The sequence below is a fragment of the Rana temporaria genome, chromosome 1 (genome assembly GCF_905171775.1).
Source record: "Rana temporaria chromosome 1, aRanTem1.1, whole genome shotgun sequence".
Classification (NCBI taxonomy): domain Eukaryota; kingdom Metazoa; phylum Chordata; class Amphibia; order Anura; family Ranidae; genus Rana; species Rana temporaria.
Window position 1 is genome coordinate 304,102,103 of NC_053489.1, and position 17,743 is coordinate 304,119,845.

Consider the following 17,743-nt stretch of genomic DNA (forward strand, 5'->3'; position numbering starts at 1 on the left):
TATATATATATATATATATATATATATATATATATATATATATATATATATATATATATATATATATATATATATATATATATATATATATATATATATATATATACATATACATATATATACATATACATATACATATATATATATATATACACACACACACACACACACACATATTACCCCTTCCAGTACTAGGGTGCACTCACACTGCCACAAATCACCCCCATGGTCCTGTTTTGTTTCCATAGTGCCATGGGCATAGCATAAGGGGTTGCAGGGTCTCAATGGCAACCCCACCCCCCCTGCAGCCTCCCTGTCATATTATCATATCCTCCACAAAGTCCAGCTCTGATCTGCCCAAGGGCCCCACAGTCACACTCCAGTACTTGGCTTCCACAGGCCACACCCCTCTGTTCTCATTGGCTGGGGACAAGCTGTAAAGCCATTTCCTGAATGGAGAGGTGCACAGGATGAAAACAGCCCAGGGGCCAGGTCAACTTTTGCACTGGGGACCCACAAGCTTCAAGCTACGCCTCTGCATAGTGCGAGTGTTCCAAATCATGATTGGGAAAGGTGAAGTGTATGTGCCGGGAGAGAAGACAATTGTCCGGCAGGAGGAATTCCTGCATCAACACTGTGTTAAGGGGGGGGGGGGGGTAAAATAAAAAATATAACAATTTTGAGCAAATGTCTTTCCTGTAAGCTGTGGTTGCAGTAAAGAAGTTTACTCCGTGTATGGCCGGCCTTAGTTATACTAGCTTTGCTACACAGTGTACAGGGAAATAGTTTTTATAATGGATGATATGATTTTATATGCATTTCTGCCTTGAAGTATTTGGGTCAGCGGTTTGAATCACTATCTGCATGGAGTTTGCCTGTTCTTGTGTCTGTGTGGGTTTTCTTACTCAGATGCTCTGGTTTCTTCCCACACTCCAAAGACACGATGGTAGGTTAGCTGGCCCTAGTAGTGCATGCATGGTAGGGACCTTAGAGGGCAAGGACTGATGTCAATGTACGGGTATGTAAACGGCTGCATAAAATTGACGGCACTTTATTAATACCTGTAATAAATATCCCAAGGCAATAGGGATAACAAACATTTAATAAATGCTGTGAAGGATGCGGGAGGAGTAAGAACCCATGTTTGAAGTACAAGAATAAACAAACCATTCATGGATTATTTAGCCCAGAAGAATTTGCAGATAACTCACACTTTCACATGATTAGGAACTTTAAAGCCTACTTATTTTCATTAAACTACAGAACCTTGAGCAAATATGGTCTCACATTAACCACTTGCCGCCCGCCAATGACAAATTGACGTCGGCAAAGTGGTTGTAGAATCCTGACTGGATGTCATATGACATCCTCAGGGTTTTGAGCCTCTGCGCGCCCCCGGGGGCGCACATCGTGGCGATCGTTGTTGCGGGGTGTCAGTCTGACACCCCGCAACACCGATCAAGGTAAAGAGTCTCTCACTGAGACTCTTCACCACGTGATCAGCCGTGTCCAATCACGGCTGATCACGATGTAAACAGGAAAAGCTGGTAATCGGCTTTTCCTCACTCGCGTCTGTCAGACGCGAGTAGAGGAGAGCCGATCGGCTGATCCTGTGACGGGGGGGGGGGGGGGTTTGTGCTGATCGATTATCAGCACAGCCCCCCCAGGGATGCCCACTAGACCACCAGGGATGAGAAGGACATAAAAAATGGATGCCAATCAGTGCCGCAATGGATGCCAATCAGTGCCCACAATGGGAATCACTGATTGGCAGGCATTGTTTGGCACTGATTGGCATCCATTAGTACAACACATACGATAGTGCCCATCTATGCCCATCCGTGCCACCTATCAGTGCCCATCCATGCCACCTATCCAAGCCGCCTATCAGTGCCCATCTGTGCCGCCCATCAGTGCCGCATAATAGTGCCCATCAATGCTACCACATCAGTGCCACCTCATCGGTGCCCATCAGTGCCACCTTTTCAGTGCCCGTCAGTGCAGTACCATCAGTGAAGGAGAAAACGTACTTATTTCCAATTTTTAATAACAGAAACAAAAAAAAAATTTGTCTTTTTTTATTTTTTTTGCAGAAAATAAATATCCCAGAGGTGATCAAATACCACCAAAAGAAAGCTCTATTTGTAGGTACAAAATGGTAAAAAAAATTGTTTGGGTACAGTGTAGCATGACCGCGCAATTGTCATTCAAAGTGCAACAGCGCTGAAAGCTAAAAATTCGTCTGGGCGGGAAGGTGTATAAGTGCCCAGTATGGAAGTGGTTAATAATAAATTTGAAGCATGGGGAGCAAGGTTGGGATGTTATCGAACTGAGGCTTCTTGTGCTTGCCAACTACTTGGGCCAGGCAATGTGTGCGGGGGCTGGGCTATTACTTCCTATTTCTACAGTGTGCTTTGGGTCTGGACAAACCGTTCCCCAGCCTGCACCCTCCAATTCATCAGACTTTGTTAGCCTGAGAGAGGGCCACTAAGCATTTATTGTGGGACACAGTAATTTGAAGCAGGCATTATTTAAGCTGGTCATAAACAGACAGGTTTTTTCCATTCATAACATGAATGAAAATGAAAGCGATTGTAAAGGTTGTTTTTATCTTATTGTATGCTATGTATTAGGATAAAAAAAAAAACCTTTGTGCAGCAGCCCCTCCCTCAATTTACTTAACTGAGCTCCATCTAATCCAACAATGTTGCAGCAGTGTCTCCGCTGCCTGGGACTCCCCTCCTCAATGGCTGTGACAGCAGCACAGCGCCATTGGCTCCCGCTGCTGTCAAAGTCAGTCAGTCAGTTAATGTGAAGAGAAAAGGGGGTGCCCCCATAGCAAGCTGCTTGCTGTGGGGGTACTCAACAAAAGGGAGGAGCACCGAAGTGGGACCCGAGAAGAAGAGGATCTGGGTTGCTCTGTGCAAAACCACTACACAGAGTAGGGATGTAGAACAAGTTTGTTATTTTTAACTAAAAGAAACAAGACTTTACAATCACTTTAACAGATTCCTCCATTCACACATCACACATGTGGGCATATATACAGACTGCAAATTTCCTCCTTCCTGTACTCTCAGCACTGGAGATTTATAAGCTGTGGGCACTGTGGGTTTAAAAACACTTTGCCTAGGTTCACACTGCTGCGAATTCAAAAATCGCATTTTACCGCGATTTCGCGGCTGCGATTTTGCCACGATTTCGGCCGCAATTTAATGTAAATCGCGGCCCGAAATCGCAAAAAGTAGTACAGGAACTACTTTTTGAAATCGCAGATGCGGCGTCGCACTGATTAGGACAGTGCCATTGCCGACAATTGCCGCCGATTTGAGATGCGATTTGACATGTCAAATCGCATCTCAAATCGTTCCAAATCGTACCCAGTGTGAACCAGGGCTTTAAAGTGGTTGTAAACCCTTTACTACCACTTTTACCTACAGGTAAGCTATAATAAGGCTTACATGTAGGTACCGTGAATATCTCCTAAACTTGCACCATTTAGGACAGGGCTCGACAAATCACGGTCGCCAGGACGACTAGAAATAGCGTCCTGGCGACTTGGCTTGGAAGGTGGGCAAAAAAAAAAAGTTACTCCATAGGACCGGCGCTCCGCGGACTAGGCCGATGCCGCCGCCTCGCCTAAAACATCCTGCGGGCAGGATGTTTTAGGTGAGGCCGCAGCTTAGGCCTAGTCCGCGGAGCGCCTTTTCCCCTGGATCGCGGCGGACTAGGCCCCTACCTCCCCCGCCGCTCGATCCCGGGGGGCCCGTGATGTCCGGTAATTGAGGCCTTGTGAAGTCCCCAGCTCTTCCTTGTGTGAGCTGGCACCATCTGGTGGTGGCCGTTGGTATTACAAGTTAAGCATTACAACAAGCAATTCTAATATAATTTTTCACAATTTTCACTGCCATCTCATTCCCTCTAATTAGAACCCCCAAACATTATATATATTTTTTATCCTAACACCCTAGAAAATAAAATGGCGATCAGTGCAATACTTTCTGTCACGCCGTATTTGCGCAGCGGTCTTACAAGCGCACTTTTTTTGGAAAAAAATTACACTTTTTTTTATTAAAAAATAAACAGTAAAGTTATCCCCATTTTTTTTGATATTAGATTATGAAGGATAAATGTTACGCCGAGTAAATTCATACCCAACATGTCATGCTTCAAAATTGCGTCCGCTCGTGGAATGCCGACAAACATTTACCCTTTAAAATCTTCATAGGCGACGGTTAAAAAAAAAAAAAAAATCTACAGGTTGCATGTTTTGAGTTACAGAGGAGGTCTAGAATTATTGCTCTCGCTCTACCAATCGCGGCGATACCTCACATGTGTGGTTTAAACACCGTTTACATATGCGGGCGCTGCTCACGTATGTGTTCGCTTCTGCGCGCAAGCTCGTCGGGACGGGTGAGTTTTCTGGCTCCTAACTTTTTTAGCTGGCTCCTAGATTCCAAGCAAATTTGTCAAACCCTGGTTTAGGAGATATTCACATGTGCTGTCATCATTGGCACATGTGCACTGAAGAAACTGTTCGCTCGTGCGGTTTCTTCAGTAGCAGTACCGTGACCGGCGGCACCTACGCGGGAGTGACGTCATTGCGTTTTCAGCTAATCACAGCACCAGAGCCTGTGAACCCAAAAATAACTCCAGGAGACATGTTGCCGGTCACAACGGTCTACAGCTTCGATCTAAGGTAAGTAATTCATATTGAGCTAGTATGTGATGCCTTTGTCTTGCAGGTTGTTTTTTTATTTTACAAGAGTTTACAACCACTTTATTACAGAACATGAAAAACAATTGCAGAAATGGTTACCAGAAGAAAACAGAGTATGTGGTAGAACATTCACTATAACAATTATAGCCACATGCCCTGGTATTTATGAACCATACTTTGTACTACGATACATTTTTCTTGTGTATAAAAACATAATACCGGTAAGTTTAATCAATGAGGCACTCTTAACATAGAAAATTTTCCAACGAATGTAGATATGTTCAGAGCCAATAAACCCTTTTATTACACAAGATGACAAACAATAGCAGACATATTCAATAAAGTAGTACAAAAGGGCAATGGCACGGTGGAAAGCACAATAACCCACAATGCCTGATAAAAGCTCATTTTTGACCCAACTATTATTAATTGCAAGCTGAATGGTGGATGTTGGTTATTGTGATCAATACATGGCCACTGTACTTTGTAGTACCTTAAGCCAAATTCCAGAAAAAAAAAAAAAATGATTATATATATATATATATATATATATATATATATATATATATATATATATATATATATATATATATATATATATATATATATAAATAAAATTAGTTGAATCTTGGCATCCTTTATGTATTTTCTCCACACATGTAGCAATTTCGCATGAAACACCTACTGTACAAGAATGTCCTGTAGTAAAGTACAGCCACTGCTGTTCTCCATGTTCAGGGTAAATTATCTACCCACTTCTGTAGTTCTTTCACCTTAAAGCGTTCTGTGCATTAGGTTAAAAACTTCTCTGTGCTGCTCCCCTCACAGCCACGCTAATACTCACATGAGCCCCCTTTTGATCCAGTGAGGTGCACAAGAGCCTTGACTCTCCCGGAACTCCCTCTCATCATTGGCTGAGACAGCAGCGGGAGCCATTGGCTTCAATTGCTGTTAATCACAGCCAGTGAGCAAATGAGAAGAGAGCGGGGGCGGGCCGATCCGTGACTGTGTGTCTTATGGATGCATAGAGCAGGGATCAGGAGCAAGTACGCACCAGTGACCCCCATAGCAAGGGGCTTGCTATGGAGGGCACTGGTCATAGGGCAAGAGCCAGGCGCACCAGCAGGAGACCCGAGAAGTGGATTGGGGGTGCTCTATGCAAAACCATTGCACAGAGCAGGCAAGTATGACATTTTTTTTTCCCAAAAAAATAAAGAAGTCAAAACGTTTAATACCACTTTAAGAGATGGCTAAATATATTGCAATAGAAGTTGGTATATGGATGTATAACACCCTGGTCATAATAATGTCCCCTGTGAATTGGCCAGTGGCAACATATAGTGAAGGTCCCTGGAATCCTCAGGGAGAGGACCTCCTGTTCTAGCACTGGTGAAAGAGGAACTCCTCTGCATTATTTTTTTTTATTATTTCCCCACTTACCTGCTGAGAAAAAATAAAATAAAAATAAATAAATCACACCACACATACTCACAAGCCCAGAGAATCCAGCGTTGTTCCAATGTAAACCACATACATCTGCTGCTGCATGTCAGGTCCCATGCTGCCATCTTCTTTTCTGACATCATTGGGAACTGCCTGTTTCTTCCTAGTTCAGGCCATGATGATGCACCACCGGTCTTCCCTCCTCTGAGCCACTGTGTTAGGCTCCATGTACACTAGCAGCTCCTAAACTTGAGTTTAGATGCTTTTGGCATTTTTTTGCCAACGCTCCTAAACTCAGTTCTATAAAAGCCTGTGTATCCATGTAAACATAGGGCCAGATTCACAGAAGAGATACGACGGCGTATGTCCTGATAACACCGTCGTATCTCTGTGATCTGCCCATCCTAACTACGCAGCTGATTCATAGAATCAGTTACGCATAGATAGCCCTAAGATCTCAGGATGCAATTCTAGGCCGGCCGCTAGGTGGCGATTCCATTGCGGTCGGCGTAGAATATGCAAATGACTAGTTACGGCGATCCACGAAGATCCGCGCGTTGGTCGCAATCTCGTACGTCGTCGGTTTTTCCCGTCGCAAAGTTACACCTGCTTTAACATGGCTTATCTTTAGAACAGCCATGTTAAAGTATGGCCGTCGTTCCCGCGTCGAATTTCAATTTTTTTTTGCGTAAGACGTCCGGGAAAACAAAACGCCGTAACGCACGTCGCAGTTCAAAAAAAACGTCGGGGCACCGTAATTTCGCGCAAAGCACGTCGGGAAATTTTAACACGGAGCATGCGCAGAACGTTCGGCGCGGGAACGCGCCTAATTTAAATGGTGCCCGCCCCATTTGAATTAGGCGGGCTTGCGCCGAGCGGATTTACGTTACACCGCCGCAAGTTTACAGGTAAGAGCTTTGTGAATCAGGCACTTACGCTGTAAACCTGCGGCGGTGTAACGTAAATCAGATACGTTACGCCGCGGGGGAGCAACGTAAATGTACCTGAATCTGGCCCATAGGCTTTTAGGATCATTTAGGAGCTGCTGAGGTTAAGGGGAGCTTCAACCTCCCTCTCCTGAACACGAAAAAAATAAGAACAACGTTCGGGATAGAAACATTTTGATCACAAAATTGCAGCAAAATCATTGCGCAAAGTAGGTAAAGTGTACATTAAGCCTTAAAGCTGATCGTAAGGTTTAAAAATGATATGTTTGAGGAAAAGTCAGCTTTGAAATTCTGGATTCTCCCTCTTTTTAGCGTTACAGACAGCAACAAGTTAAAGATTAAAAAATAAAAATACTGAAAACACTGTATCCCCATGCTCGCTTTTTATTATTATTATTATTAGCCAACTCCTCTCTGCATACAACTACTTGCCATATAGAATAGGATACAACCTGACATTATATGATTGCAAACACATCAAGTAAAATAGTAAATAAGTTTAAAATGTACACTTTTTGCTCAGCCTGTATCACAACATGTTCTTTCTGTTTTCATGGAAATAGCAAATAAATAAGTTACCAAAGATACTAAAAGCTGGCCATTGACTGGCTGCAGATGACTAAATTTTTTTATGCTTGGGCAATACTGGTAAAGTGCCAGTAAACCCACATCATAAAAAAATACCAGTAAATGGTGTATTACATGATGTTCATACTCACTCAGTCACTATGACATTTGTTTTCTATATTCTGCAAATAGCCTGGTTGATCCTGTTCTCTGTCTCCCCCTCCTGCCCATGTCCCCCCACTGCAGTTGGGGATTTTGCAGAGCAGTGTTGGTAGCTAGCACATGCTCAGTTTTCAGTGTATTTCTGCCCTGAGAATTTCCTCCATATCACATCTGAGCAGCCCATGTGACCACAGAGACACATGTGGGTGTATACAGTGGTAAATGACAGCCGGCCCACTCCCTCCCTCCCCCTACTCCATGCCCACTAACCAGCTAAATTCAATGGGGGATGGAATATTAAGTGTAGATTAATGGAGGCTTCACCTCCCTTTTATTCTAAGACAGGCTGGAGGGGCATGACGCAGATTGCCACTAATTAAGATTTAATTTCAAATATATATTTGTATGACACTTTAAAACTGTTTATTGATATTTTATATTTTTACACTGTATTCCAAATGCTGTTTTTTTTTCTTGAACATGTGATCAGCAGTAGAGGACTAGAAGCTTCTCCTGCTTATGGTCCCCTGCAGACAGGCTGGGAAAGAACTGGGTCGAAAGAAAGAAAGAAAGAAAGAAAGAAAGAAAGAAAGAAAGAAAGAAAGAAAGAAAGAAAGAAAGAAAGAAAGAAAGAAAGAAAGAAAGAAAGAAAGAAAGAAAGAAAGAAAGAAAGAAAGAAAGAAAGAAAGAAAGAAAGAAGAGGGTTCACCCCAAAAAAAAAATTTTAACATTACATTCAGCCGAGTTGTCAGAATGACAATTGGCCGTTTTCTTTTTATTTCATTGCCGCACATACTGTATTTTCACTGTATTTTCACTGCCGCTTCCGGGTATGTAATCTGTGGGACTGGGCGTTCCTAATTGATTGACATCCTTCCGACCGGCGCATACAGCACGTCACGAGTTGCCGAAAGAAGCCGGACTGCGAGTCGGCTCTATACGGCGCCTTCGCACCGACGTTTGGCTTCTTTCGGCAACTCGTGACGTGCTGTATGCGCCGGTCGGAAGGATGTCAATCAATTAGGAACGCCCAGTCCCGCAGATTACATACCCGGAAGCGGCGGTGAAAATACGGTATGTACGGCAATGAAATAAAAAAAAAAAAAAGCCGATTGTCATTCTGACAACTCGGCTGAATGTAATGTTAACATTTTTTTTTTTGGGGTGAACCGCCGCTTTAAAGCAGACCTTTAGTATGTTTTCTACATTTAATCTATTAAATCTTCTGCCCTTGTTGTTTTAACTTTGGATAGTAAAAAAAAAAAAAAAAAAAAAAACTGCCAGTAAATACCTTATACAGCCCACTTCCTTTTTCTTGTCTGGTCATTAGCTTATGACATCATGCACAGCTCTCTCTCTTGTGAGTTTGCCAGGAAGAGAGGGGGGATGGGGGTGAGTCATAAGAGGGCCAATAAAAGCTGCAGGGCTGCAGAGCTGGAGGTGCGCGCGTGTGTGTGTGTGTGTGTGTAAATCCAGGAAGTGAACAGGCAGCATCTTTAGCTACCCATAGTTAAAATGGCTGAAGCCAGACTTAGTGAATGGAGATATTTGCAGCATATTTGGCAAGTACAGAAATTACAGTATATATATATATATATATATATATATAAAATAATTACAGTGCGATCATCCACATACAATGAGTAATAAAGCAGTGTGTGTGTTTAGTATTTTAAATGAACCCAAATATGAGGTCATATAACGCATCAACGTTGAACCAGTTTATTTGCTATATTTCTTAGAAGTGGTTAGATTGTTGGTTCTCACAAGCAGAGCCCTCCTAACCCTCTGGTCTTGGATTGTAAGTGTAATGTCTTCCTTTACATTGCAAAGCTCTGTGCAAACTGTAGGTGCTATATAAATCCTGTAGCATAATAATGTGGTTTTCATTTGGCTTTGGGCTGATGATGTGAGCTTGAAAAGCTAAAATGCCATAGCTGTATACCATCAGGCAGCTTAACGCTAGGAGGAACATCAGGTTGAATCATGTCAATAGTAAACAATCTTCATATTTAATAAGATTTAATTGTTTTTCCCCAAAAAGAGGGATTGTCAGCTGCTCTTATAAAATGAAGAAATGTATTCGAATCCTGCAGCTATTCTCATAATTTATAAATGAAAAAAAAAGAAGAAGGAGCAAGAGAGCACACATGGTGAAAATGGCACACAAGCAGAGCTACATTTGTATGTGATGATCACATCTCCCGTCACCCTGACAACCATGAGCAGAAGACAGCCTGCTCCCCAACCATCTAATATTAGATCCCTTTTATCTCCAAACATATGCAAGTACTGCCATCATCCCGAGAGGCACTACAGTCCCCTGTGCAGAGAAGTCGGGGGAAGCAGCTGCTCTACACCAAAGCAGCGCATTATCAGCCTCCCGACGAGCCAATGATGCGCAAAATGTACACGGCAGGTCACGTGATCCTTGTTGCCATGCAATACAACCCACCCACATGTACTTAGCACAACTAAATGGGGGGGGGTGTATGTATTCAAACTGGAGCAGACAACATTTAGATGAGCGTGTTCAGTTAAAGTGACATTAAAATCTTTGGTGTTGTTTCAGAAATCAGATAATTTAACTTACATTTACAGTTTTTTTTTTTTATAAAAAAAATAAATACATTTCTCCTCTATGTTTACTTCTGAAATTGTCCCTTGGCCGCACTGACAGACATACTCCCTACTCTATATTGGGGAGATTTACTAAAACCGATGCACAAAAGAATCTTGTTTAGCTGTGCATAGTAACCAATCAGCTTTTAACTTCAGCTTGTTCCAATTAAGCTTGGACAATAAAACCTGGAAGCCGATTGGTTACTATGCACAGCTGTACCAGATTCTGTGTGCACCAGCTTTAGTTAATCTCCCCCATTGAGTCCTGCAAGTGTCTCCTTTATGTGGGCACCCTGCTCTGTGCTACAGCTGTACATGCGGCGTTGGGAGTTCTGTACCCCACTCACAGTGCTTGGAACCATAGTAAAATGTTATGTTATTTTCTACATTAGAACATTGAATGTACAGTTGTAGTACAGAGCACAAGCGCACGCTTAGAGGAGGATCCATAGGTCCCGTTGGCATGGGGGGGGACATACAGAAAGTATGCCATTCTATAAGTGCAGAGGATGATTTTTTTTTTTTTTTAAACAGCAAATGCATGTAAATTATATTATTGATTTTCTAAGAAATGTTTAACAACGGTTTTAATTTTTGAAAATGAAAGATAAAAGCTAATACAGAGTCTGTCGTTTTACTGTACATCAATCCTCCTTTCACTGCTTCTTTAGGCTGCATTCACACCTGAGCGTTTTGTCGCCTGAAGTGCGACGCCCCAAAACGCTAGAGGGGAAGAAATACATTATTCTCTATGGAGATGGTTCACATCTCCACTACAAAACGCCTGACGCCGAACGCCTGAAGCCCAAACAAGTTCTGGACCCTTTTTTGTCGCTCGAATTTGGGCATTTTACATTGGTGACCCTAGACCTGTACAAAATCATGGTAAAAAACGCAGTGTTTTGTTGCGGTAAAAAACGCTGCAAAACGCTACGCTCAGGTGTGAATGCAGCCTTACACATGTTGGGTATCAATTTACTCTGCGTAACATAATTTTTCACAATATATAAAAAATATATTATTATTATTATTAATAAGTCTAGCTTGTCTTATTTATTTTTTTATTCAAAAAAGTGAATTTTTCCCCCCAAAAAAGTGCGCTTGTAAGACCGCTGTGCAAATACGGTGTGACAGAAAGTATTGCAACAACCGCCATTTTATTCTCTAGGGTGTTAGAAAACAAAATGAATATTATAAGATTTTGGAGGTGTTAAGTAAAATTCTATAAAAAAAAAAAAAAAAACGCATGATTTTAACTTGTAAACACCATTAACCAGTCATAGAGCCAGGGATGTGGATCTCTGTGTGTAAACAGAGATAAACGTCCTGTCAGGGAGAGGAGACCGATGCTGTGTCCCTTGTACATAGGGACAACCATCGTTCACCTCCCCCAGTCAGTCCCCTCCTCCCACAGTAAGAATCACCTAGCAGGGAACACATTTAACCCCTTGATCGCCCCCTGTTAACCCCTTCCCTGCCAGTCACATTTATACAGTAATCAGTGCATATTTATAGCACCGTTCGCTGTATAAATGTGAATGGTCCCAAAAATGTGTCAAAAGTGTCCGCTGTAATTTCGCAGTCCTGACAAAAAACACAAATTGCCGCCATTACCATAGAAAAAAAAATTCTATGCCCTATTTTGTAGGCGCTATAACGTTTGCGCAAACCAATCACTATACGCTTATTGCGATTTTTTTTTTTTTTTTTAAACAAAAATATGTAGAAGAATACATATCGGCCTAAACTGAGAAAAATTGGATATTTACCATAGCAAAAAGTAAAAAATATTGTGTTTTTTTTTTTTCAAAAATATCACCAAAAGAAAGCTCTGTTTGTGGGAAAAAAAGGATGTAATTTTTGTTTGGGAACCACGTCACATTCATTCAAAGCGTGACAGTGCTGAAAGCTGAAATTTCGCCTGGGCAGGAAGGAGGTATATGTGCCCAGTAAACAAGAGGCTCAGTCCTTAAGTGGCTAAAACCTGGAAGCCGATTGGTTACTATGCACAGCTGCCCCAGCAACTCTCCCCTCCATGAGTCCACTGGGCAGGGTGAAAAAACATTAATGATTTTGTATCAATTAGCAGCAATTGGATCAGATTTTTTTTTTTCTGATCAGATTATGAGATTATGTGGTGTAAAAATAGATGCGATCGATAACATAGGGTGTAACCAAGTGCAATTTTTATTTTTTTATTGCAGAAGATGTTTCCTCTGCAATAAAATAAACGTACCTGACATTCGTCATTCCTTGACGAATGTAAACAGAGCCATGTTGGCTTGTGCAGCTCGGTTTACATTTTCAGCACAATGCCAATCTTCTGGGATAAAGGACTCCCATGTACAGCTATGACATCATCTTGCACTGGCCAATCAAGACGGCTGAATACTGGCATCCAGAAGAAGCCAAGTAGAAGATTCCTTCGCTGGTTGGGAACTTTGCAGTGGTTGAACCAGAGGTTGGTATTGCTGACTTTAAAGCAGTATTAAACCCAAAAGCAAACATTATATTGCATCTTAACAATTCTTGGATGCGATGACTGCATTTGTTTTCTTTTCTTAGACTCTTTCTGCCTTCCATTTTCATCTGGTGATCCAGCCAGCAAGCATTTTATTTTATTTTTCAAAATCTCAACCTCAACAGCAGAATGCATCCGTTTACGTGGATGAGCCAACCCATTTACCACTGACTAGAGATGCACCAAAATTTCAGTGGGCAAAACATAGAATGGCCGAAAATGGTGCTTTCTCCATTTTGCCAAAAGGAAAAAAAAAAAAGTGTGGATACTGGTGCAGAAAACGCACGTGGTTTTACATCAATTTTATTGTACTTTTGGTGTGTTTTTTTATAAACCATGCAACACAACACGTGCATTATTGACACATTCTTGCTGCATTTTCAATGCATTTCAACGGGGAGGTGCATTTTTGTTGTGTTTATTTTTTACTGAAAAAAAAACAAAAAATGCAGCAAGCTACATTTTTAGCACCATAACTGAAGCACAACGGACCAGTGTGAAGACATGCATAGAATTTAAAAGCTATGCATTTTTCTTGAGCTTTTCCTGCGCTAAATGTGTTGATAATGGCCGACAAATTCATATTCACACACATATATAGACACACACACACAGTCCTGATCAAAAGTTTAAGACCACTTGAAAAATGGCATAAAAGCATATTTTACATTGTTGGATCTTAACAAGGTTCCAAGTAGAGATTCAACATGCAACAAGAAGAAATGAGAGTGAGACAAAACATTTTTTGAGCATTCAATTGAATGAAAACAACGAATAAACTGAAACAGGCTGTTTTTCAGCTGATCAAAAGTTTAGGACCACACCTCCAAAAAAAAAAAACTAGACCCCCCCCAAAACAGAAATCCAACTTCCAAACATGAACTCAGTAATGAGTAGCTCCAACGTTATTGTTGATCACTTCAAAAATTTGTTTCGGCATGCTTTATGCAAGCGTTTCCATGAGGTGAGTGGGAACATTTCTCCAAGTGGTGAAGACAGCCGCACGAAGGCCATCTACTGTCTGGAACTGTTGTCCATTTTTGTAAACTTCCCTTGCCATCCATCCCCAAAGGTTCTAAATTGGATTTAGATCAGGGGAACAGGAAGGATGGGTCAAAAGAGTGATGTTATTCTCCTGGAAGAAGTCCCTTGTCCTGCGGGCATTGTGTACTGTAGCGTTGTCCTGTTGAAAAACACAGTCGTTACCACACAGACGAGGGCCCTCAGTCATGAGGAATGCTCTCTGCAACATCTGGACATAGCCAGTGGCCGTTCAACGCCCCTGCACTTCCTGAAGTTCTACTGAAGGAAAAAGCACCCCAGACCATTATGGCGCCCCCTCCATTGTGGCGTGTAGAAAACATCTCAGGTGGGATCTGCTTGTCATGCCAGTAGTGTTGGAAACCATCAAGGTTATATTTTTTCTCATCAGAGAATAAAACTTTCTTCCACCTTTGAATGTCCCATGTTTGGTGCTCTCTTGCAAAGTCCAAACGAGCAGTTCTGTGGCGTTCAAGGAGACAAGGTTTTTGCAGAAGTTTTTTGTTTTTGGAGCCCTTCAGTCTCAGATGCCATCTGATGGTTATGGGGCTGCAGTCAGCACCATTAAGGGCCTTAATTTGGGTCGAGGATCGTCCAGTGTCTTGATGAGAGACCCTGCTTATGCAGTTCAGCAACCCGACCACGTTCAAAAAGGGAGAGTTTTTTTGCCTTTGCTATCACAACGTGTGACTACCTGACAGAGAATGACAATGAATCCACATCTTTGCACAGATTTGGCCTTTTAAAGGCATGTGGTCCTAAACTTTTGATCAGCCGAAAAACAGCCTGTTTCAGTTTATTCGTTGTTTTCCTTAACTTGAATGCTCAAAAAATGTTTTGTCTCAGGTCCCGTACACACGTCCGAGAAACTCGACGGGCAAAACACATCGTTTTGCTCGTCGAGTTCCTTGTGAAGCCGCCGAGGATCTCGGCGAGCCAACTTTTCCCATTGACTAACGAGGAAATAGAGAACCTGTTCTCTTTTTGGCCCGACGAGATCCTCGTCGGTTTCCTCTGCGAAAAGTGTACACACGACCGGTTTTCTCGGCAGAATACGGCTCCCATCGAGTTTCTGGCTGAATTCTGCCGAGAAACTCGGTTGTGTGTACGGGGTCTCACTCTCATTTCTTCTTGTTGCATGTTGAAGCTCTACTTGGAACCTTGTTAAGATCCAACAAGGTAAAATATCATTTTTTGCCATTTTTCAAGTGGTCTTAAAACTTTTGATCAGGAGAGATATATATATATATATATATATATATATATATATATATATATATATATATATATCTCTATCTTTTTTTTATATTAATATTTTATTATGTAAATATAATATATTTTTTGTTTTCCTTTCTAGTTGACTTTTTAATTAAAATTTGTTAAAAACGATTAATAAAAACAATATTATTAGGTTATAGAGCTGCATGATTCTGGATAAAATGAGAATCCAAATGTTTTACTTTTTTTTTTCTCTCATTGTAGTGTATCTTTTCCAAAGAAATATTTAAAAAAAAATTGTGCAAATAGTGTAATAAAATATTGCAATGATCGCCATTTTATTCTCCAGTGTCTCTGCAAAAAAAAAAAAAAACATGCTGCCAGTAAACACTTTATACAGCTCACTTGCTGTTTCTTGTCTGGAAATTAGCCTAGGCGTATGCACGGCTCACTCACTCTCGTGTGAGTTTGCCAGGAAGGGAGGGGGGGGATGAGTCATAAGAGGGCCAATAAGAGCTGCAGGTGTGCTTCTGTGTAAATCCAGGAAGTGAACAGACAGCAGCTTCAGCTGCCCACAGTTAAAATGGCTGCAGCCAGACTCAGTGGAGGAAGATTTCTGCAGCATATTTGGCAAGTACAGAATCTCAGTATATATAAAATATACAAAGTGGTTGGAGGGAAGCTTCAGAATGCCAAAGATGTTTCTTATACAAATGAGGTGAGCAGACTGCATTTCCTCTTTAAGGGAAAAGAAAAAAAGAAGGGGGCGCACTGGAACGCACCAAAAATGCGTCAAACACACGCATGCAGAAAAGCACCCGGACTGCGCATCTATGGCGTTAACTGGCAATCAATCTGTTAATGTATTCAAATTTAGGAATTCATTTAAACACAACCACCCACCAGACTGCCAATGCTGCCATCGGCTGTGCCTCCTGTGCTCATTTATCCAGAGTTGTCTCTCACTTAGGCAGTTTTAGTGCTATTTGCATTACAGTCCATTTACCATGGTTTCCTATGGAACACGTTCTGTAGTGTAAATCTGCAGAATGCACTAAAAATGCATAGGTATAGTATGATACTGGCCAGATGGGGGGGGGCACCGATGAAGCCACCACATCTATTGATTGTAAACTGCAATATATTACATTGTTGGTTTGGGGTTTAATAGCAGCTTTAGGATTGTATCTCCCAACCATTGATTGCAAATTGCAATGTACTTCCCTGTGTGTTGGTCATTGACCCATGTATAGGCTGATGATTGCTATTGGGAGAGATTGGTCAGTGTTTTGTGAATGAGCACACTCACATTAGAAGTGTCAGGCTGGGTGACATGTGTGATGTGACAGTCACTATAGGACACCCTGCACGTCCGATATAAAAGCTATCCGGTAACCCGATCCTGCCTGACTACATTCTCCATTAAATGACAGAATGCTGGAGACTAGCCAGTGACGTCATCCGCTCCTACCTGTGTCACACAGTGCTGCCCCAACCACCTGTTATCAGCTCCCTCCTCACTCACAGGACAGCACTTAGTTATGTGTGGGAGGGAGGAAGTGTGCGTTTTATTATTACTAGCCGAGTACTAGGAACCCAATACCGTGCCTCACGCCATTAAAGCTGTCCCCTTCAGCCCACTCATTTATGCCGGGCTCCCCCATTACCCCACATTGTTTGCCCCCCAGCTCTCCTCATACCTCGTCCTTCTCCGTGCCATTGCTGACATGCGCCATGTTTCCGCCTGTGTTCCCCGGGTGTAGAATAGCACTTCCCCGTTATGTCCGCTCTCGTCGTAGCCCGGTACACTCCTGGAGCGTTCAGTCAAAGCGCTCCGGCTCCTATTTCCTCAGTCTCCTCCTTTCTTGTGTGGACCCAATGTCAGCATGTACCTCCTCTAGACACACCTTCCAGTCCAGGCAGCCGTCCTCCACATAAAGCTGCTTCTACTTCTGTGAGGAGAACTGTGCTTCATACTTCTATGGAGCAATAGTAAGACTTCCCCTCACAGGAAATCTCACAGTCTCACACCATCACTCACTGGATATTTGGGAGGATATTATTGGGAAAAAATGTGCTGTGTTTGGAACATGTCGGTTTCCATTTATTTCCTTTTACAGGGTAAGACCGGATTCACATATGTGAATGGTGTCCGATGCATTCCTGTTCACTAGTTCAGGTGCGATTCAGGTCCCAATTTTTGCCCAAATTTACACCTGAACCGGACCAGTGGCGGTGCGTCCATATAGGGTGCAGAAGCGCCGCCCCGCTCTCTCCTGCATCGCCACTGAATACAATACATAGATTCATGCATTGCATGAATCCATGTATTGTCGCTGCCGCCCACTATTCAGATGGCCGCCCCCCTGGGGAGCGCCGGTCATCTGAATAATGGCAGCTGGTTGGCTTAGGAAGTGCCTATCAGAGCCAGCGGCTCTGATAGGCTTTCCGATTACAGCCTGTGGGCTGTAATCGGCTTCCAAATAGTTAACCAGGGGACGC

General features: G+C 42.3%; 1 protein-coding gene across 1 annotated transcript in view; it reads right to left on the minus strand.

The window, feature by feature from the left end:
- The window catches only part of TTC39B (tetratricopeptide repeat domain 39B), a 171,846-nt gene extending 154,666 nt beyond the window's left edge, over positions 1-17,180 (minus strand). The window contains exon 1 of the mRNA XM_040358523.1: positions 16,942-17,180. Coding sequence (XP_040214457.1) covers positions 16,942-16,977 — 36 coding nt within the window. The 5' untranslated portion in view covers positions 16,978-17,180. The remainder of the gene's footprint in view (positions 1-16,941) is intronic.
- Positions 17,181-17,743: the final 563 nt, after the last annotated feature.